The following is a 20,740-nucleotide window of genomic DNA, read 5'->3' as shown; positions in this document are numbered from 1 at the left end:
CGGGGGTACCGAAAAAAGGTCAGCTAAGATTTTCGGAAAGGAAATAAGACCTAAGGTTTTCGGGAAATGCACAAAAGACTCAAGTTCCCCTAGAATGAACGAACAGATAAAAATATTATAGCGCTGCCTAAAATGAACCTGTAGAGCTTTAAAGCCACTCCAGATCGCCTGAAATAACGTTTCAAAGGATCTGAGATAAAACTGTCTTTGGGTGCCCCTGATACCTTCCGTTCTGAAAATGAGTCAGTGGATTGATGCAATTTTAAGGACCGCACTCATGACCGCACTCCTCCACTATCAGTAACGACCTTCAGATCAGAGCACGAGTACGAGATTGAGTTCGAGTGCGACTTTCAAATTTCAGACTAGTAACGTCCCCAGAACTCTCACTAATTCCCTTTGTTTATCAGCGCAGAAGGAGGCCTAAGAAACAAGATTGGTGCGACAAGCAGTTATTTGAACCACGCAAACTAGATTTGAAAAATCGTACTCGTACTCAATCTCGTACTCGTAGTAAAATCTGAAGGTCCCTAATGTTATGACGCTTACCCCTTGGACAATTACCTTGGCGATGTACACTGCATGATCATGTTAGTCGACTTTTTGCCAGGCTTGGATTAAATATTGTGACTTTCTAACCAAACGCTCTTCTGTTGTAACTTAAGTCTCCTTCGTTTAAATAAGCGGGCCTTACCTTGGTTCTGTCCATGGCCCTTTATTTGTCTCGATGCAATGCCTTCCATTTCACATAACAAACACGCGCCAATTCCTTAGCAGAAGAATGCGTCCCTCTCTCTTTTAAAAATTGTCTTCGCATTTCTCTGGTATCCCTTTGTTTGCAGACCTTAGAAATCCTCTCCTTTTTTTCCTGGTGTTGTGCATCTTACGGTTTTCTTTTCATGGCATGATCGATCACTATTTCGAAAGGGCGCGCTTATTCGTCTCGTTCCCGCTAAACTGTGATGAAATTTAACTCCAAGATCGCGGTTCCTGTGACTTATATATGAGCCCGCATTTCCATTTCATGATAGTTACAATTACCAAATTCAAACAGGCAGCGGCTTATCGCAAAACAATAGAAAACATTCGCTGACCGGAAATGCATGTACAATTAGCAGATATGGTGATTAGTTTGTTAACTTTGTGCATAGGGCGCAGAAAGGCAGAGGAGTCACATCTGACAAGATTCAGACCAATGATTTCTTCACCGTGCAACTGCAGTGAAATTCGCGCAAGTCGATCGGAGGGGGACATTGGGGTTTGCGGTATTGCGGTAAGTCGAACGTGTGGTAAATAAAATAAAATAAATGAAAAATAAAAACAAAACAAATCTCCTGTACGTTAGTGCTAGAGCATCCGAACTAGTAATTGAAAGGCCTTGGGTTTGACTCCTGATAGGAGCACTCGAATTTCTTTTTTTTTTTGCGAGTACATGTATGTCTGTGTCACTTTCTAGAATAATTCATCATTAATAATAATAATAATAATAATAATAATAATAATAATAATAATAATAATAACAGTAATAATAATAATAATAATAATAATAATAATAATAATAATAATATCCACTTCCTTATTACAAAACTATTTTACAAGGCTACAAAGTTAAAAGATTAAAACCAAACCAAAAAGGAAGTGAAGCAAAACTATTATACAATAAAACGGGTTTCAAAGACATTTTCATCGTCCTCAACCTTAAAGACAAAAACATTCACAGATCACATGTGGTCTAAAAAGAGGACTGTTCTTGCAATGTTGATTACATCGGGGAAACCAGGAGAAATGTGGAGATACGAATCGATGAACATTCAAACCCCTCTAGGTCTAATGACTTTGAACCTGCCTATCACCTATAGTCCGGGGGATAAGCGACAAAAAAATCACAGAATTGTTCAAACAGTGATACAATTTATTTACAATTTTTATTAACCTCTTACTGGGAGATACAAGATACAAATTATCGACAATAAAATATACTGATATGACAACGTGAGTTTTCGTTTTTTTTTTTTTTTTTTTTTTTTTTTTTTTTTTTTTTTTTTCAGTGTGCTATTTCCAGTCGTCTTCATTATCTAACGCACTAAAATCAAGGATATAATCACGCAACAGATCCACTGCTTCAAGGTCGTTTGGCTTTCAATCATTCATTGGGACAAACGCACTCGTAGATTGACTTGTCTTGCAAAACAACAACCACTCACTCTTCCCTGCGGACAAATGAAAGCCAACGCCGAAAAGCAAATGACGAGTTGCCCAAATACAGAATGCCGCGAAAAGTGGCATGTGGCGCCAAGTCTTTTTTTGGCGCCAAAATTTCTCGATCTATTCACCTCTGTAGATTGTAATATTTTACACACATTTTTATCGGCTAAATATCGCTGATAAATCGCCTTTTAGAATTAAAAAAAAAACCCGCTCCCTTCATACACACAGAAAAGAGCCGAGACATTTATATACGCCAGCACTCAGATATTTTTCTTAAAGATTAAAAAAAATTCAAACCGCTGATGATGAAATATGAACACACATTTGAGCATTGCGGGTCACTTAATTTTTAGATGGAAGATTGTTCTGGCCTAAATGCTCCAATAGAAACCAATGGTATTCTACGTAGAAATACAAAATAATTGGTCTTTTCGACAAGGAGTTGCATATACCCTGAGTAAAAATTATGTTTTCTTGTAAACTATTGAATAAAGCTAAAAACCTATTTCTAACAAAATTAAATTACACCGAAAAAAAAAACAAACAAACATTGAATTTACTTGAAACAGTGACAAACACGAATGCAAAAACATCAAAAAAAAAAAAAAAAAACAAAGCGATAATATCGTAAAGCAAAGCCAAAAATTGGACAACCTTGAATAACGTTCCTAACGAAAATGCAATGCAAGTAACTTGATTACATCACCATAATTACATTTAACACAACTAAGCATTGTTTGAGTTTATCGCTGACCTAGCCAAAAATATAACTTCACAATTCTATTTTACAGCTTTGTTCGCTTAATATTCCAATTCAATCTAAAAAAACGAAACACATCCATTCTTAAGTACGACACGAAAAATTGTCAAGTGGTCAAATCACAACAATTTTATCACGATATATATAAAACCACGTTAGTCACGGGATTGCTAATAATTCTTGAAAGAACAAAGGAATGCCTTAAGTCAGTTAAGAGTCATAAATATTTCGCCTACAAAATTGAATACTACTGCTAGTCTCCTTCGCGAGGTTCTTTCCTTTGTCACGAAACGCTTCTGAAGCATTGCGTGACAAACAAATGAAGAACTAAGCACGAAGACGCCATACTACTGTTACACTGTGTTACAGTGACTAAACCACAAATTCGATTGGAGGCCAGTAAATTCTTCAACGACAAAACGTTTGAAAAACTTTCGTCAAAAATTTATATCTTAACTTATTCAACACTATAGCAAATATGCTTTCACTGTATATTACTTCGAACAACAAATTCCTACTTTTGCACTTGCGAGGCTTTCAAGGAGAAAAACTCACATCACAAAAATAAAAAATGACAAATGATTTCCATTTTCACTGACTTTTTTCCCCCGAATTTGTAAAACTCTATTAAGAGAATCCACAAATGGCTAACATTTAAACAGCCAATAGCCAAAAAACTTGTCAAATTGATTCACATCAAACATAATTTTTTAGAAATTAAGACTCGATGGAGCGTCATGTAACGTTTTGTTTTTTGTTCTAATGCTTGTCACTCCATTTAATATTGATCACGTGCACACCTGATGACCTAGCCGTGTCACATCTTAAACATGAACTCAACACAAAGCTAGGGCATGTTTCCCTTGACGTGAGAAGCCAAAAGGCTGATTTTTTTTTTTTTTTTTTTTTTTTTATCGCAGCCTACAAAGAGAAAAAAAAATCTCACACGATCCTTCTCAAAAGATTAAATTTAGACCTAAGCATTCATTTTCCTGAAAAACCTGAACGGATTTTTCATTGAAAGCCTAAACCACTGGCCGACACTGAAAATGAAATTTTTAAAAAAATTGCAACATGAAAGTCAAACACATCCAGTCAGACTGGCCCTAATCAAACACACGGTAAAAAAAAAAAAAAAAAAAAAAAAGCGATAAAACGCCTAAAACAAAAAACCCCGTACTTAACCACTCGGTTGGATTTCCTGATCTAGCCTATGGGACACAAAAACACGCTTTGACCAATAATCAGTTACACAAAAGACTGCTTAATGAACAGTGGTGCCGTCACTTTACTCCTGCACCCGGATGTCCCCATTGCCTGATGTCATCTTTGATGCATCGATGACCTCATCATTATTAGCCAATGGGGACGCACAAGACCCATGGAAGCTGCTTAGCCCGCTGAATGCATCGAGCTCTCCAGAGATGTCACTTCCGGCCTGGCTACTGAAGCCCCCCAGCCTCATGGGGGCCCCCGGTAGATCACACTGGGGTATGGCTTCATAATGCACCTGGGGTCAGGAAACAAACCCGGCAGCCTGGCGCGCGGCCTTGAGGTCATTGTAGGCCAGTTCCTCGGCAAGTTTGCGATCATCTCTTTCCTGTTTTTCCTTATCCTGCTGCTGCAGGAGGCTTCTACGCTCCTGAAGCAGCCGCCTGTGTTCCTCCTTCGTTTTCTTCTTTTTCTCAGCTTGGCTCTCGAGGCTGTCAATAGTAAGGCCGTGATGGGAAGCGTCCTGTAAGAAATGGATCGCATGAGTATCGAGTATAAAGGATAGAGTCGAGAATCGCATGCGAATGCAGGATTGAGTCGCGAATCAAGACTCGAAGCAGACAGTCAACTGTCAAACCGAACTGAAAATCGTCAAAACCAACGCGGGCAGTGAGATCAAAAACTAACATTGATGTTTATCAACCTGTACACGGTGGTTCTAACTTTTGAGTTTTTGGATGAGTCCCTGAAGTGTGACCACTGTGACTGAGATGAAAGCTACTGAGCAGGACTGTCCTGAGACCCTTTTCATTATGCTGTACACAATGCTTCTAACTTTGGATCCCCTGGAGGAAGCCCTTATGATCATGACTATTCATTTGAATCAAGCAGTACTAAAGTGTATCAATAGTTGTTCAGATAGGGATGAAGACATAGCAGACTAGAAACACCACTCTGACATTTTAAATTGATGTTTTCACCACCGGAAAATGAAGCATAAAACAAGCAGTTTTTGAGCATGTAGCAGTCAACCATCTTACCTGTGCCAACCAGCTCTGCTCATTCCCTTGGTCTCCAGTCTCACGCGTCTGTAACAGCTCACTACCAAGTATTGCATCTGGGGGGCTTCCACGCTCCAACTCCTGAAGAGTCTGAGCATACTGCTCATTTTTATTTATTTGGCCTTCTTTCCTAACAAATATAAACAAGCACTTAGCACCTTTTGCAGGTAACATAAAGGGGGGACATGGATGGCCCAATGGTGAGAACACTTGCCTTCCAACAGTGTGGCTCGGGTTTGATTCCCAGAGTTGACACCATATGTGGGTTGAGTTTGTTGCTAGTTGTTTCCCTTGCTCCTAGGGTTTTCCGCCCTTCATAAAGACCAACGTTTTCAGATTCCTATTAGATCAGGAAACAATGGACAGAATAGCCACTCTCAGCATTTCCCCTGAAATTCCCATTTGTTTAATTATTCATTCATTCATTCATTCATTCATTTATCCCATCCTATATGAGCTACCGCAGTTAACTTGAAGAGGGTAACTTGTGCTGTTGTAAAGTTATTGCTATTGAGCACTTTGTGTTATATGCTTCAAGGTAGTTTCTGTGGACAAAACTATAAAGTGCTGAGCAGTACTAACTAGCATGAAATGTTCGATTTGTGATATTCAGCAAATTCACCCAAATTGAAGGATTTTACAAACAACCTCAATGAGAGAAAAAGGCCTAAGCACTTCTGTTCTATACATGTACAAGCTAATGTGAACATGTACATCTTCAAATCAAATTAACCTTAAAATGCGTATTGCACACTGCAGAAGAAATGCTGACCCCACTGCTTGCACTGGACAGTGTGGTGTCCTTCCTGCTGGGCATACCAGACTCAAGGGGATCCCAGTCAGCAGGGTCACAGCTCCGAGGAGATGATGAATCAGTCTGCTAAGGAAATACCACATTGTATAATAATCATTATTAAAAACTGGATCATTGGATAATGTAATTACAGGGTTTTAATTGGCTTAGTGTCAAAAGGGATATCAACCATCAATATTACCATTCCACGTTCAATAAATAAGCAGACAAAACAAAAACACGACCACATTGTTTGGCATGATGGGGGACGCATCCCCTGCGGTTGGCATGACAAACAACTTATAGGGTTAACCCTTTCCTGCCGGTAACCCACTAGCCTTTCCCGCCCGAGGGAAATGTCAAATTTTTCTAAATTGCTAACTATGAACTGGGAGACCACATGTCATATACCATTTAAAAGGTATTTTCTGGGGTGTGCTATAAATCACACCAACAGAGATGGAGGAGGTCACATATTAGAGTGAGAAAACTCAAAAACGAAAGAAGAAAAACATTGAAAATTTCCCTATTCGTTGTATATACTGGGTATCCCCCTAAACTATAGCTTAATGTACAGCTCTCAGTGCATTGCTTGTTGTCAGATATCAGCTGGACCCTTAACGTACAAAGGAAAAGAAAATCCAAAAGTTTGAGGGGTGGTAAATAAAGTCTCATATAGGAGGGGGGCATGATTTTATGCCTTCAATTTGTAGATCTTTCCAAGATCTTTTGGTTGTGCAAATTTCACACAAATTGACCAAATATTGTGCTCATCATTGCGTCTTGTGCCATATGGCACTTTTGAGCGGGAGAGGGTTAAAGAAAAAAATAGTACCCCCTGGTATCTATGATGTGGTTTACAACTTCTACAATTTTTCAAATGTTTCAATTTGATGCACTTACAGACTCTGACAATATCTCCTGGACAGAACTTTCTATGCATTAAAAACTGCAAATTAAGCTACAATTTGGGGGTAGATCTATCCCATGAAACGATCAGTGAAATTTTGTAATTTTTCATTTTGACGTTTGGAACTACATGTATTTCTGTCAAAGACCTGACTTCCTTCAGTTATCTTGACATGAGAAACAAATTTCACTCATGAAGACCTTTTAAATGGTACATCACACATACAAAATGGCAAAGAAAACAGTTCTACATGTACTGTAAGACTGAAATGGGTTAAAGACCCTTGTTGGTGCTTACACCAAGATTTGAAACCACCAACTCCAGTTCTACATGTACGTGAGAATCCAACCCATTCATTTAGTTAGTGAATCCTTTGTAGGGCAAAATCTTTTCACAAGCGCAGAATAATTGAAGGCTTAATGATCCAACAAATTGGAGCCCCAGTGTGAACAAACAAGTCCATTCTTACGATAGCTAAACTGTTCCCATCAGGAATCACCTGAAGCACATACTGTAAAATGTGCATGTCGCGGACAGTCTTTTTACCCTGAAGATAGCTTGATCAATCGAAAATGTTTGGTTTTAATTCTTTTTCTTTTTAGCAGTGTAAAATAGTGCTGTTAAAATAATAATAATAATAATAATAATAATAATAATAATAATAATAATAATAATAATAACAACAACAACAACAACAACAACAGTAATAAACTGTATTAATTACCCTCAGCAGTGATTATAGCAATCATCGCACCCAGAGTCCTCAGGCTCTTTGGCAAGCGGTTAGTCACCAGGAGAGACTGGGGACATCGAATTTTATTACCGCAGGATTTCTGCGGTAAAACAATGGAAACCATTAAGGAAAAAAGACAATCAAAAAATTTTAATTTTTTTGATGTCCCCAGAGTCTCTCCTGGTGCCCACCTGCTGACCAAAAAGCCTGAGGACTCTGGGTAGCAGATTGTGATTATAGCACAAGTGCTCCAGTGAGGCTGAGCATTAAACGTTCACAAAGAAATAATGATCTAAATTTAATTGAACAATGACATGATCAACAAATCCCAACTGGAAGGAGGCAGGTCCATCAGCTGGTTATTTACAAGCCTGGCAAATGAGTTAAACTTGGAGCTACTGAGGAACAACTCCAGCTAACATCCAGAGCAGGACTTTAAACCAGGGACCTCTGGATTTCAATTTTTCCAAAATTCAGTTTCTGGTCTTAGAAGACTTCAGATCAGCAGATGCTCAGCTTTGAACCACTGACCAACACACTAAACACTATGGCCCTACACCTCTAAAATGAAATACAGCCATTCACATCACTCATCAATCACTTTTACCAATAACTTACCTTCAACTCAAACTCTTCTGAGATGCCAAGATTGAATTTCTTGTTTATTGGACATTCTACATCCAAAGGGAAATTTTTGGGTTCCACACAGACATTACCCACAAACTGGTCGGCTTCACTGCCCAAGTGTTCCAAATGGAACTCAATCCCAAACCAAAAACCGTGCAAGAGATTTTGAATGATGGTATAGTCAACCTCCTGTTGATAGAAATGTAGGAAAAATAGTAACTAATTTTGAAAATCAGTCAAAATCTACCTATCACCAGCTGTTATTTGTTAATAAACATCATTGTTGTTGTTTCCCACAAGAGTCTTGGTTGCAGAAACCAACCGTCAGTGGGCTGCTGTGGCTTATATGCTTCAGAGTAGAGTGAAAGGGCAAAAGCAAGTTGAATTTTTTTTTTCAAGTAATTTTCTACATTTTCTATTGCTGAGTATTTGACCAAGGTGACCATCAGGCAAAGATTGTTTCATTCCTGGCCAACACCCTCAGGTACAACATAACTCTAAAGAGTATGACTGTGTGATGCAATATTTTGACTGTACACCCTGCTGCAAATTTACATTATTTTACAACTACATTCAGTTTTGTCCGTTAGGTCGTTAGACATCACACCAACGTTAGAAATGATACAAAAAGCTAAAAATAATAACAATATAAGTTAGTACATGTGACTACATACACAATTCTATTTAACTCACTTGGTAATTTTCAGTCGTAAGTTTAAAATGTTCAGGGCATTGATGTTTCAGTGAGATGGCAATGTCTGAGGAGATACTGAATGGGAAAGTCTGTAACAAGTGATACTTGCTGGCAATTTCTCGATCCTTCACAGTCTATAAAAAATGACCAGAAAATCAGGTTAAATTAATGTATTGAAGTCTCCCACTCTCAAAATTTTCTTTTCCTTCTAATCAATTTCATAGTTTTAACTTCAAGATTCTATACTTCATGAGACATATAGTCTGTAAAATTTTACACAGTTTGTTAATTAATTGCCTTGATTTCCTACCATGTTGTAAAAGTGAAGTCCTGTATGTGCCCATTGATCAGAGATTTTTAAAAGAATGACTAAAACGCACTAAAGGAATTGTTCCACGGCCATGGATAGAACTTAAATTTTCATCAATAAAAGCACTTTATTAATTAGTCTACCAATTCGAAAACAGGGGTTACCATACAAGTTTACACTTCCTTTCAGCTTAATTACCTTGCACATCAACAGCAGTCCTAAACCACAAATTCGTCTTTATACTGTAACTTACAATAACCACACAATGTTTAGTGGGCCCCCCAATTCAGGAGTCAAGAATGCAATATCTTGTGCTTTAAATCACAATAGATGGCATGCTAGTCTTAAACACAGGATTTACTGCCCTGGCCCCAGTTGTTCAAAGAACGGATAACTTTATCCACTGGATAAGTTGCTATCCAGCAGAGCAAATATACTCCAACCAATTCTTTTGCAAAGTTTTCCACGCAATCCCATTCTTAAATTTGACATATGCTTCTACTCTAAGACTATTCACAAATTATACATGTAGGACTATCATGAAAATCTTGCACACATTTTACAGTATCTGCCAGAACTATCCAGTGGATAAAATTATCCACCCTTTGAACAACTACATGTAGGACCAGCTGTTTTAAAACTGAACATTGCCGGGGTAACAAAACACTTTGAGCTGCAAACCAACTGAAGTATTCTTCACTAAGGAAGAGAAAAACTAAATGTGAAGTGAAAAGGAAGCAACACGACAACACAATACTGAATCTAGATGTGACCACTGACTCTTCAATCCTCTGGTTATAAGACAATTAGTCAAACCATGAGTCCAACAGGAAGCACAAAATTACCTTAAAGGTAGCATCATCTCGATCATGTCTCATTACCACAATCCGCAGGTACCACACTTGTCCGGCAACTGCCCTTGATGCAAAAACTGCAATCTGAACTTGAATTTCCTCCTGGTAATAATAATGTAAATTAAATATCAATACTTACAGCCAGTATTGCGATTGGTCAAAGAAATAACCTAAGACATTTTCAAACACAAATACTTTACATGAATATTAAATACAGTTATTGAAAACACTGAGTTAAAGTTCTCTTCACTGTTAGTAAATAATATTATTATAAAGCTGCCGGGATTTTCAGCAGTTTACATACATGTAATTTATGCAGTATATTATCAATGAAGCTTGCTGAGGTTACCCAAGTGCATTGTCAGAAACAGTTTGATAGTATATTACTTGCAAAAAATTTCGGACGATTTTAATTTCGGACAAAAATAGTGTCCGAAAATAAAACCATCCGAAATTTTTATATCAGTATAGTATAAAACTTTAAAAGTACTTTCTGGGCGAGAGCATCACATATTCAAAGCCAATGTACATGATATGTTTAGAATTCGGATTAGGCGGCTTTGCTCAGTCGTTCTTTTTATCACTGGAAAGGTAAGCATTTGAGACACTGCTTGAGTCATAAGCTTGATTGAGTTTGTGTTATTTTCTCGTTGGTGTATCCGGCTGTAAAACCTTGAAGATACAGTAAAACTATCATTTTCAAAGATTTTATTTCAGTCTAATTCATGTTTTTTAGTCGTAAATTTACTTTGGGCATGTTTCAGCGCAGTGTCCGAAATGTTTGTCCGAAAATTGTCCGAAATGAGGGAAAAAGTGTCCGAAAATTAAACAATCGAAATTTTAACGTTCGATTGCAAGTAATGCAGTCAATGTTTTTAGACAAAAGTACAAGTATGTACATGTATATACATGCCCAATATGTATCCTACTCACTGGTTTAGAAAGTCCTATACTCCTTACAGCCATCTGGGAGTCTGAAAAAAGACATTTAATTAGATGAGCTACTGGACTAGTTTAAATCAAACACTGATTTGAAGTACATGTAAACTATTACAATTATTAATAGTACATGTAAGAATGGCACAAAACTTTAAGGTCTGAATATTCAAGAACAATAATTAGCTTGAATATATGCTTTGAGCATTTTTTCCTAGACCTCTTTATTTTTCCCAAGGCATGAAATTTCCCAACCTCGTTCCCAGGGCCTCTCCTCTTCACGTCCCAGGGAGCGAGAGAGGAGAGACCGTGGTTGGGGCTGGTCACGTGTCTCCCAGAATCTGGGAGATTACAAATAAATGACTGGAGAGAGGGGTGGTTGAGTGTCAGTTTGCCTATACTAAGTGTACCGGAGATGGGAAAACATGCCCTAGTCAAGTCAACTTGCGATTCGCGTGTGTTTCAAAGGTCATGTCAAGTGGTCATTCAGAAACCCCTAAAAAGGTATATAAAGGGAGGGAATCTGTGAATGTGAGCTGCTATCGACATTGTAAAGCAGTTGGAGATGCAAGTCCCAAGTCATTGGCAAAATCTTTACAGCAAAGGGAATCAACTACTTCTGGTGGTAGCCGAGGAGCTTTATGGCCAAGCACTTCCACAAAGTGAATTTTTGCCACATCTACTTTTAGAGTCGTCAAGTCCATGATCTCTGAAAGTCAGGCATTGTTAAGGTCAAGCGGTGCATCGAGGAGTCATCCTCCGCGCCGCATTTGACGGCCAGGAAAGAATCAAACATGACCGGAAATGTATCGTGGAGCCATTGTAGCTGCAGACTAAATTAACACCATCAACTGGAACAAAGGTTATTTCGTTATTGTTTTACAACAATTACGGTGTTTCAAAAGTGTTTTCTTTGTTCATTAAAAAGATCCGTGAAATATTTACCATCTACTGTACATGTTGTTATACCGTACATCCTCCTTCCGAAAGTGTTCTGCATATGTGCTATTTCCTGTGTATTGTTTGTTGTTGCAACCCTGCTAACAGAACGTTTCTTTCTTGCAAATCTTTTAGCATGTGCGTGGTCGTTCGCGTCTCTAGTATTTTGCATTGTTGGTTTGTTTACGTCCGAGAGAAAAGGGGACGTAAACAAACCAACGACGCTAAATACCGAACGACTGTGCTTATGCTAAAATATTTTCCAGAAAGAAACGCTCTGTTAGCAGCGTAATTGCTGCAGAATGTCCTTTCAGAACAGTTAGACATAGGCCCGATTCCTTTCAAGTTTCCTTCCTTAGTTCTTCAGATCTGATCTTTCATCAGCACATTCAAAGCTAGAATAAACCATGATTACAACTCCATGAATTGAAGGGGAAGGCGCTGTTTGTCCACGGTTAATTTTGTCATGTACACACAGTGATTTTCCAAAGTACAGCGCTTTGAGACAACGGACTTTGTTAAGCTTTCAGATTAATGCTACAATGGCTCGCAAAATGAAGACTACTGAAAAACATAGCCAGTTGAATGAGTTTCGCGTGGGCTTCGCACAGCAAAGCGGAAGTCTTGTTTCGGAGTGGACAATAAATCTTGACAAAAAATAGCAAGTGAAGGACTCCTCCCTGGGTATAATTTTTCTCTGGGAGACACATGACCAGCCCCAACCAGGGTCTCCCCTCTCTCGCTCCCTGGGACGTGAAGAGGAAAGACCCTGCGAACGAGGTTGCAAATTTCCGCCAATAAATTCCTCTTACTACCAATCCTCTTGCCAAGACTGTCTTTTTGCCACAGATCAAAATGCACTTACATGATTGTACTCTTCTAAACAAAGCTTTATCTCTTAAAGCCATTATTTGTCTTTGTGATGTAATCTCATAATAATTATTGTGGTCTGATAGTACTTGCTCTTTTATTAAAGGTGATGCCATAAACAAGAAAAGGAAGATACCCATAAGGACATACCAGACTTAAGTCCAGTTGAGTTTTACAAATATACGAGGCATGTGAACTGTGGGTCAAGGCAATGGCAAACCTAAACTTACATATATAGAGAAATACATTATTATTTTAATCTTTAGCTAATGCTTATCACTACAGTCAATGCTTTAAACTCCAATCAATACAATGAGTGCTTAACCTTAATCAAAGTTGTCAGCACTTAACCCTACATGTTCAATTGAGTGCTTAACCTTAATTGCTATTTTCAGTGCTTTGGGCCCACAGTAATTGGCACTAGCTGTTGTGGTCACCCTGCCTTAACCCAGTAATCGTTTATTTTCTGTTTCATGTTGTTATGTTCTGTTTATAGTCTTAAGTTTGAAGGTGAAGTCAAATAAATAAATAAACTAAAAAAATACCTGACTGATAACTCAACTCATGAGACTTATAAAACAAGCTTTCTCGGCTTGCATCCCTCACTGGCTCGCAGTTAGTTAAAAACCCAGTACAGGTGATCATAAGAATAATTTCATTTTTTTTCTTTATCTTTGAATGAGACAAGTGGGTTAACTGCCAATATAAACCACAGCAGTACATGTAGATATGAGTGTGTAAAGATGATTGTTTAGAACACATTTCTTTATACATGTAGAGAATAGCAGAAGAAAAAGAACCAGCATGCTTCTTAATAAGCCCCACATGCATGCTTCCAAGTGACTGGGGCTGTGAGTCATTTCCAGGTTGAGGGCTTGACTGAACAGAGCACATTATTCAATTAATCAAGGACATTAATTATGATTAGGCCACAGGGAACACAAAGAATAGATCTATAAAAAATCAACTGTGAGCTAACTCGTGAATGCGGAAGAGGATAGTGGTAACGCGGTACATGTTAGTCCAGCAATTCAACAAATTAGCATATTGGTAATAAATAAACATTAGTATTTACACAACTTGCAAGTCGTAAAGAAACAGTACCCTGTTAGTCTAGAATAGCTAGAATGTCTAATCAATTAATACAATTTACTAAACAAAATACATGTAAAGGTCTAAAAGTTTCAAAATGTTAGATGAAATTCCATTCTCGCATAACTTGGGTGAATTTGCTTGCGAGGACATGTGTTTGTTTACAGGGCAGCACTAAAATTATAAAAGCCATAATCCAGAAAACAGAAACCGGAATCCGGAATGCAGAATCAGAAACTATAATGAATACGGTGAGGAATATTTAATGCCGAAATACATAACTTGGGGTAAAAAATACAGAATAAAAACTCATATCACTTGTTGGCATAAACGAAAGGACTCTTTATAAAGGAAGCAATGTCCTATGGGACAGAGAGAGACAACATAGAGGTGACTCGGAGACAACACAAATTGCTTCACACCGTACAGATGGCGGACTTTCCAATTAAGAGGTGGTTAGTTGCGTGAATGCATATCTTCTGCTTCTTTTGTTTCGTCTATTTTCCAGACACCCCGCTTCAACCTGTTTTGATAGAGTCTTAATAGAGTTTCAAAGCAAAACATAGAGGTGACTTATAGACTATGAAATTAGTTTTCTTTAGTTCATGGGCGATCAGTTTTAAACCCGTGAGAAACACTTACTTTTCATTGGCAGGAAATAATGACTTAATTAATTAGTTTTATTCTTTGGTGTCACCTATCGAAAAATATCAAATTTACATTTGACAAGGACGTTACTTTGAACTAAACATTCACTTTTTCACTAGCAGTAAATGTTTTATTTTCATATTGTAGTTTCCGATTCCGGATTCCGGATTTTCCTTTCCAGTTACTGTTTTCCTGATTCTGGCTTTTAGTGCTGCCCTTGTTTACACAACATTATTCCTAGTTGCCAAGTTTCCTCAATAAAAATAGGAAACATACAAAAAGCTTTCCTTAATAAACAAAAATTTACTCAGATAGGTCTTAACTTATTATGCATTGTAGCCCTAAGAGCAAAAGTGTATAATTTTCGCGGCGAGACACCTTGCAAGCAATTTGAAGTCAATTTTGAAGCGAATTTATCAGAGCATGTTTTTCAAACATTTTGCAAGAACTGTTCAGAAAATGAAAAATCAGTCTATTAGAATAGTATTTCAGTACAAACTCACATTCAAACCTGTAATAATATTATTTGTGTGTTATATTCCTAGAAGCACTTGAACGTTACCAAAGTCCGCAGATTAAAAGTTGATTTGAGATCCACCTGCTCATCAGGTTGATAACGCCACAAATCGAAGAAAAATGTCTTTGCCGTTAATGCATGATTTTCCCCTGTTAAAGCTGTTAACCATTCCTTAGAAGTTCCTCTTTTGATTCACCGTTTTCAACATCTCAAAATTGGAAAATTTTCGGACCAATGTCCGAGTAAAATTTCCCTACATTATGATAACTCATTTACTGTGCATTCATGAAAGTTAACAACCCGCCGACCAAGTGAAAATCCCCAGATCACGATAACTCGTTCTTGCACATGCCTGCATTCATGAGTCAAAAATGGCACAAATTTACAATCAAACATGCCAAATTAGATTTCACCATGGACCTCTATGGTTGCGAAACTTGGCGAATAATCAAAAGCGACGAGAACAAAGCTTAATGTCTTCCTCCACAAGAGCATACGACGCATTCTGAAAATTTACTGGCCCATGAAAGTATCCAATGAAGAGATAAGATCAAAGACGAATATGGAGGAGATCTCCCATCAGATAAAGCGAAGACGCTGGAAAATGATCGGGCATATACTAAGGATGAAGGCAAATGAGAACCCAAGAATAGCTCTAACCTGGACACCAGAGGGAAAACGTAGGAGAGGTAGACCCAAAGAGACATGGAGAAGAACAGTTGAGAAGGAAAGAGGAGAACTTGGGTTCAATGGATGGACGGAAGCAAGTAACTGTGCCAGAAACCGTGACACTTGGAGAGAAAGAATGCAAGGCCCCATTTCCCTTAAAGGGAAAAGGACCAAATGATGATGATGATGGACAGCAGAGTCAGACGTGACTAGATAATTATATCAACCTGGTATTCAGAGTCCTCACATGGTCTGAACACTAAATAAATTATTTTGTTGTGATTGTGAATTTACATGAGTTAGTGCAACTGTCACCCATTTAAGCTGTTGAATCTTCCTAAAGGCTTTCTCTTTTCATTGTTAAATCTGCAAAGGCCATGCAGCCTTTTCTTTCGAAAACTGGATATAATTTGCTAACATGAAAATTCACAAGTGAAGAATTGCAGCTTTTGAAACTTGGTTAGGAAATCTAATCTTTCCTGGCAGTGACAAAAGTGTTTTAAAAGTGTGATCATCATTTCTTTTTTATTTACTTATTAAATGTTGTAAACATTTACAAATGTTGCCCACCTCAAAATAACCCGACTAATTGTGAGCACAATTTGTTAAGTGTTTTCTTCAATAATAAATAATTGTTATTGTTATTGTTATTGTATAGTCATACTTTGTACAATTATGCAAATTTCATAGTACTTTGAAATCACTTACAGTGTAGCTCTGCACAAAAAAATTACCTTTTGATTTCTCTCGCAAAATCAGTCACCTCTAATATATTAATTAATCTCCGAGAAAGATGGTAAATATCAAGGCATGCATTAAGACTTATATTTTTGGAGAATACAACTCAGATTACCTGTTTAATTGCTATTTGAAATTCAAAATTAGAATTTAGGAGGCCGAATAAATCAGATGAAAATGTTCATATAAGCTCATATAATGCTCACACAGCCACAAGGTAACATGTATTATTTAACAGGATTTTAATAAAGTTCTTACCTCACTGTCACATATACATGTATTTTCGTATTCATTCACAAACCACATGGTCCATAATTGCTAGCTTCGTCTGTGTCTTCAGTAGGGGAAAATCATCTTCGTCAGCAAATCGAAATTCTTCATTACTTTCACCTTTTCCTGAGTCAATGTCGAGCACAGAATCATCTCTTCCAGCCACTATCTTTAAATCACCGCTTTGGATTCGTGAAGCGTAAGAAAAAGTCTCAAAACTCGACCAAATTCAACCAAAACAGCCGACGTTTGCCAAATGGCGCCAAATGTGGTTACACAGTAGTTGCCAGTCCCTAATATCGTTCTGAGAGACTCGACAATGCAACGGGAGAGGCCTGGGGACCAAATGCGGGTTTTGCGATAGTTTGAAGTGTCATTTCGCGTTTGTGAAAAAAAAGAAAGAAAAAAAAAACGAAAAAAAGTATTTCGGAGCCGAAAACTATTCTAAACAGATAATTTTTTTTACAGTTGTTGAATAAATTCTCCGCTTTTTTGCTTTGGGTGGTAAAAGGGTATTCTTTAGAGTGGTTATCAACTTTTGATTTGTTGTTGTGCGAAAACAAAAAGTTAGTAATTAATTCTGATAAATAAATTTCAGTTTTCTACAAAGGTTCGACAGTTGCACTCACAACCACAGCAACAGTTTACAGCATTACGCAGGAAAGTTTTTATTCAGGTCATGTGGGGACTCTGAACAGTTGTCTGAAAAGAAGCGCTTTTTCCACCAAAACGTACACTGTACCTGCCTGGCCTGCATTCGATCGAAACGTACTTACAACTATTAAAGCGCCCTTCACGGCAAGGCTTCATCACCTACATTCACATTAAATCACATCAATGCTACAATTTATTACGCCATCGTGAGGCACAATTAGGCATGTTTTTTTCCTTTTTTACATTTTGTTCACCATTTCACCCGATTTTCTAAGTCAATCACCTTAAAAAGTCACTTGCGTTTGTCCTCTTAAAAGCCATAGCATGTTTTACAACATGATTGTCTCACGGAAACACTAGATAACATTTAAGTTAAACGGGGCAAAATGAGCGGTCAGCCCAAAACAAACCGCGCCAGTGAATTAACGTTGAGTCACCCTATTTAGCTAATGGGAGCATTTTCAGCCCTTTACCATCTTTTTCTTCACATGTGGCTGTTTTGGCTTATTTTCCTTATCAGCAAAGCAAAATTAACCACTGGTTCACTCTTCCTACTGAAACTAATTAAGCTGCGCCGAGTACAACCTTGATCAAATTGGCGTGAAAAGCAATTTTCGTTCTAACTCAAAAGAACACAACGGTTCGTTTCTCGGAAAGTCTTTTAAAACATGTTTTACAGCTAATACTAGACATTTCTTTGGCGAAACATAACATGTTGTTTAGAGTATAAAACTAGTATCAGTCCAGATTATAGAATGCGCTCGAGGTTGTAGTAGTGATTGACTGCCAAACTGTGAACATGCACATGTTCAAATTGAAGTTCGAGTTAAACTGACTTCGAGAATACGAACCAACAACAATATTGTTCTTTAGGGAAAAAACGTTTCAGACTAACAAATCGTTGCAAAAACCTTAACAACTGACCACCACTAAACTAGCATCTAAAAGCGATCTCCTGCGATGAAGTGACCGGCCTACCATAACCAGATTTAAGCAGGAAAGAAAATCAACTGAACCGATTTTAGATCCGGCTACTTTGCGAATGTTAATACCTGCGCATGTATAGCTCCCGAACTTTTGCGAAATTTTAAGCACTTCCCGTTTCGTAAGCACACAGGAGTCGCAAGTCTTGTACCCGCTTTCCGGTGTTTATAATCTCGATTCCAAGCTGTCACTGATTGCGAGAGTTAAAGGTGACACTTCACGCGAGAAGCGTCTAGCAGCGTTTTTCATCCCAATTTGTAAAACAATACTCTTTGAGCCGAAAGCTATTCTAAACAGATATTTTACTGCAACGAATGACTAGGTGGCCCTGTTGTCATTATTTTGTCCAACAATACTGGGAAAACAGCATTGCGCGGGAAATTTTGTGTTCAGAACATGTGGGGACTCTGGAACTACACTGAATTAGGTCGCTATAATCTCCCGGCCAAAAATTAACTGCATTCAGTATCGAAACGCACTTACTAGTCAGCGCCCTTTACAGCAAGGCTTCATCACCTACATTGATATTAAATCACATGAATGTTACATTTTAACTACGCCATCATGTGGCAGAATTTTCTGTTCTTGGGCTATTATTTACCGTTAAATTTTTTGTGTCAAATTTCCCGCCAATTTTTTACTGTAAAATCTGTTGTTGTCTTTCTTCTCTCTATCGCAGGATTCGATCGAAATGCACTCGTCTCTTCTTAGCAAGGTATCACCTCTTAAATGAATAATTTGGACAACATTGTGATAATCACGATTGATCCCTTTACGCAAGAAATTCTGCCAAGTGTAACCAAACCAGTGGGGAGTATAATGGTAATGGGCTCCTGACAAAACATTTGTACATTTTGGTCACCATTTCACCCAACTTTCTGAGTCAAAAAGCCTATGTGATCAGATATGTTACCGAAATAAAAAACTAGGTGGCCCTGGTTTTATTTTCTCATAAATTCCCTGCCCTTTTCTATCGCTGAAGCGTTCATGCATTATACGCAGACATCACGCTTCATGCACTAAATATTATGGGGACCCTCGCAAACACATGTCAGAACTTCGACTGAATTTGTAAGTCGATTTTTCAACGAAACTAACCGCTAGGTAAATTCTGCACTAAAAGATTATTCTTAAATAACGATCAGTTTTCTGAAAAGGTTGGATAGTTGGTTGATTTTGTCACATAAATTCATCATGACCGGATGATATCAACGATCAGTTACACAGCGCGACAAAAAATGTTACCGGTAAGTCCTTACCATGTGGGGACCATCTAGTAACAAGTAGGCCCAAAAAAAATTACTTGCATTCGATCGAAACGCACTTACAAGACATTCATATTTTTAAATCACGTCATTTACATTTGTTACGTGATATCGTGAGCAAAATATGTTACTGTCGAACTGAGTTATCGCAGTCTATCCGTCACAGGATACGATCGAAATGCACTCGTTGTCAGTCGTTCCTTTTAGCAAAGCTTCATCTCTTAAAGCTAACCTATAAACCAGATTTCAGCAGGGAGAAAAACAAACATTTCAGATCCGGCTACTTTGCGAATGTTCATACCTACGCAAGTACAGCTCCCGAACTTTTGCGAAATTTTAAACACTTCGCATTTCATAAGCACACAGGGGTCAAAAGGGGGTCACAAGTCTTGTACCCGCTTTCCGGTGTTTATAATTTCGATCCCAAGCTGTCACTGATGGCGAGAGTTTAAGGTGACACTTCACGCGAGAAAAGTCTAGCAGCGTTTTTCATCCCAATTTGTAAAACAATACTCTTTGAGCCGAAAGCTATTCTAAACAGATATTTTACTGCAACGAACGACTAGGTGGCCCTGTTGTCATTATTTTGTCCAACAATACTGGAAAACAGCATTGCGCGGGAAATTTTGTGTTCAGAACATGTGGGGACTCTGGAACTACACTGAATTAGGTCGCTATAATCTCCCGGCCAAAAATTAACTGCATTCAGTATCGAAACGCACTTACTAGTCAGCGCCCTTTACAGCAAGGCTTCATCACCTACATTGATATTAAATCACATGAATGTTACATTTCAACTACGCCATCATGTGGCAGAATTTTCTTTTCTTGGGCTATTATTTACCGTTAAATTTTTTGTGTCAAATTTCCCGCCAATTTTTTACTGTAAAATCTGTTGTTGTCTTTCTTCTCTCTATCGCAGGATTCGATCGAAATGCACTCGTCTCTTCTTAGCAAGGTATCACCTCTTAAATGAATAATTTGGACAACATTGTG

The 20,740-nt window shown here is 38.0% G+C and overlaps 3 protein-coding genes and 1 long non-coding RNA gene across 6 annotated transcripts in view; all 4 read right to left on the bottom strand.

The window, feature by feature from the left end:
- LOC146464332 (uncharacterized) overlaps positions 1-57 on the bottom strand; it is a 1,438-nt gene extending 1,381 nt beyond the window's left edge. The window contains exon 1 of the mRNA XM_085129955.1: positions 1-57. This exon is cut by the window's left edge and continues 1,381 nt beyond it. The gene's annotated coding sequence lies outside the window, so the exon portion shown is untranslated.
- LOC146464331 (uncharacterized) overlaps positions 1-981 on the bottom strand; it is a 12,637-nt gene extending 11,656 nt beyond the window's left edge. Inside the window, exon 1 of the long non-coding RNA XR_014868517.1 lies at positions 695-981. This is a non-coding gene — a long non-coding RNA (uncharacterized LOC146464331). The remainder of the gene's footprint in view (positions 1-694) is intronic.
- Positions 1-20,740, bottom strand: part of LOC146464328 (uncharacterized) — an 89,921-nt gene that overhangs the window by 24,769 nt on the left and 44,412 nt on the right. The window lies entirely within an intron of this gene.
- LOC146464330 (uncharacterized) lies at positions 1,998-17,105 on the bottom strand. Of its 3 annotated transcripts, none has more exons than XM_085129951.1 (8): positions 16,830-17,096; positions 11,096-11,136; positions 10,154-10,264; positions 8,998-9,132; positions 8,296-8,493; positions 5,975-6,118; positions 5,221-5,371; positions 1,998-4,703 (listed from the first exon to the last, which is right to left on the bottom strand). In XM_085129951.1, the coding sequence occupies exons 2-7, from the start codon at positions 11,126-11,128 to the stop codon at positions 5,351-5,353; spliced, it is 642 nt and encodes a 213-aa protein (XP_084986077.1). In that variant the 5' UTR covers positions 11,129-11,136; positions 16,830-17,096; the 3' UTR covers positions 1,998-4,703; positions 5,221-5,350. The 3 variants fall into 3 exon arrangements, with proteins under 3 accessions (XP_084986077.1, XP_084986076.1, XP_084986078.1); XM_085129950.1 differs by having other exon boundaries at positions 5,975-6,121; positions 16,830-17,089; XM_085129952.1 differs by lacking the exon at positions 5,975-6,118 and having other exon boundaries at positions 16,830-17,105.

The sequence above is a fragment of the Pavona decussata genome, unplaced genomic scaffold, assembly GCF_977016875.1.
Source record: "Pavona decussata unplaced genomic scaffold, jaPavDecu1.1 SCAFFOLD_165, whole genome shotgun sequence".
Lineage (NCBI taxonomy): Eukaryota > Metazoa > Cnidaria > Anthozoa > Scleractinia > Agariciidae > Pavona > Pavona decussata.
The sequence above is the reverse complement of the archived record's forward strand: the minus strand, read 5'-3'. Positions and strand labels throughout refer to the sequence as shown.

What these genes read in the sequence shown, in the direction of transcription:
- LOC146464330 (XM_085129950.1), bottom strand. Translation starts at nt 11,128, where the DNA reads ATGGCTGTAAGGAGTATAGGACTTTCTAAACCA. An exon ending in GTATAGGACTTTCTAAACCA is followed by an intron (nt 10,265 to 11,095) that starts GTGAGTAGGATA and finishes TATTATTACCAG; the next exon opens with GAGGAAATTCAAGTTCAGAT. An exon ending in CAGAAGAGTTTGAGTTGAAG is followed by an intron (nt 6,122 to 8,295) that starts GTAAGTTATTGG and finishes GTATTTCCTTAG; the next exon opens with CAGACTGATTCATCATCTCC.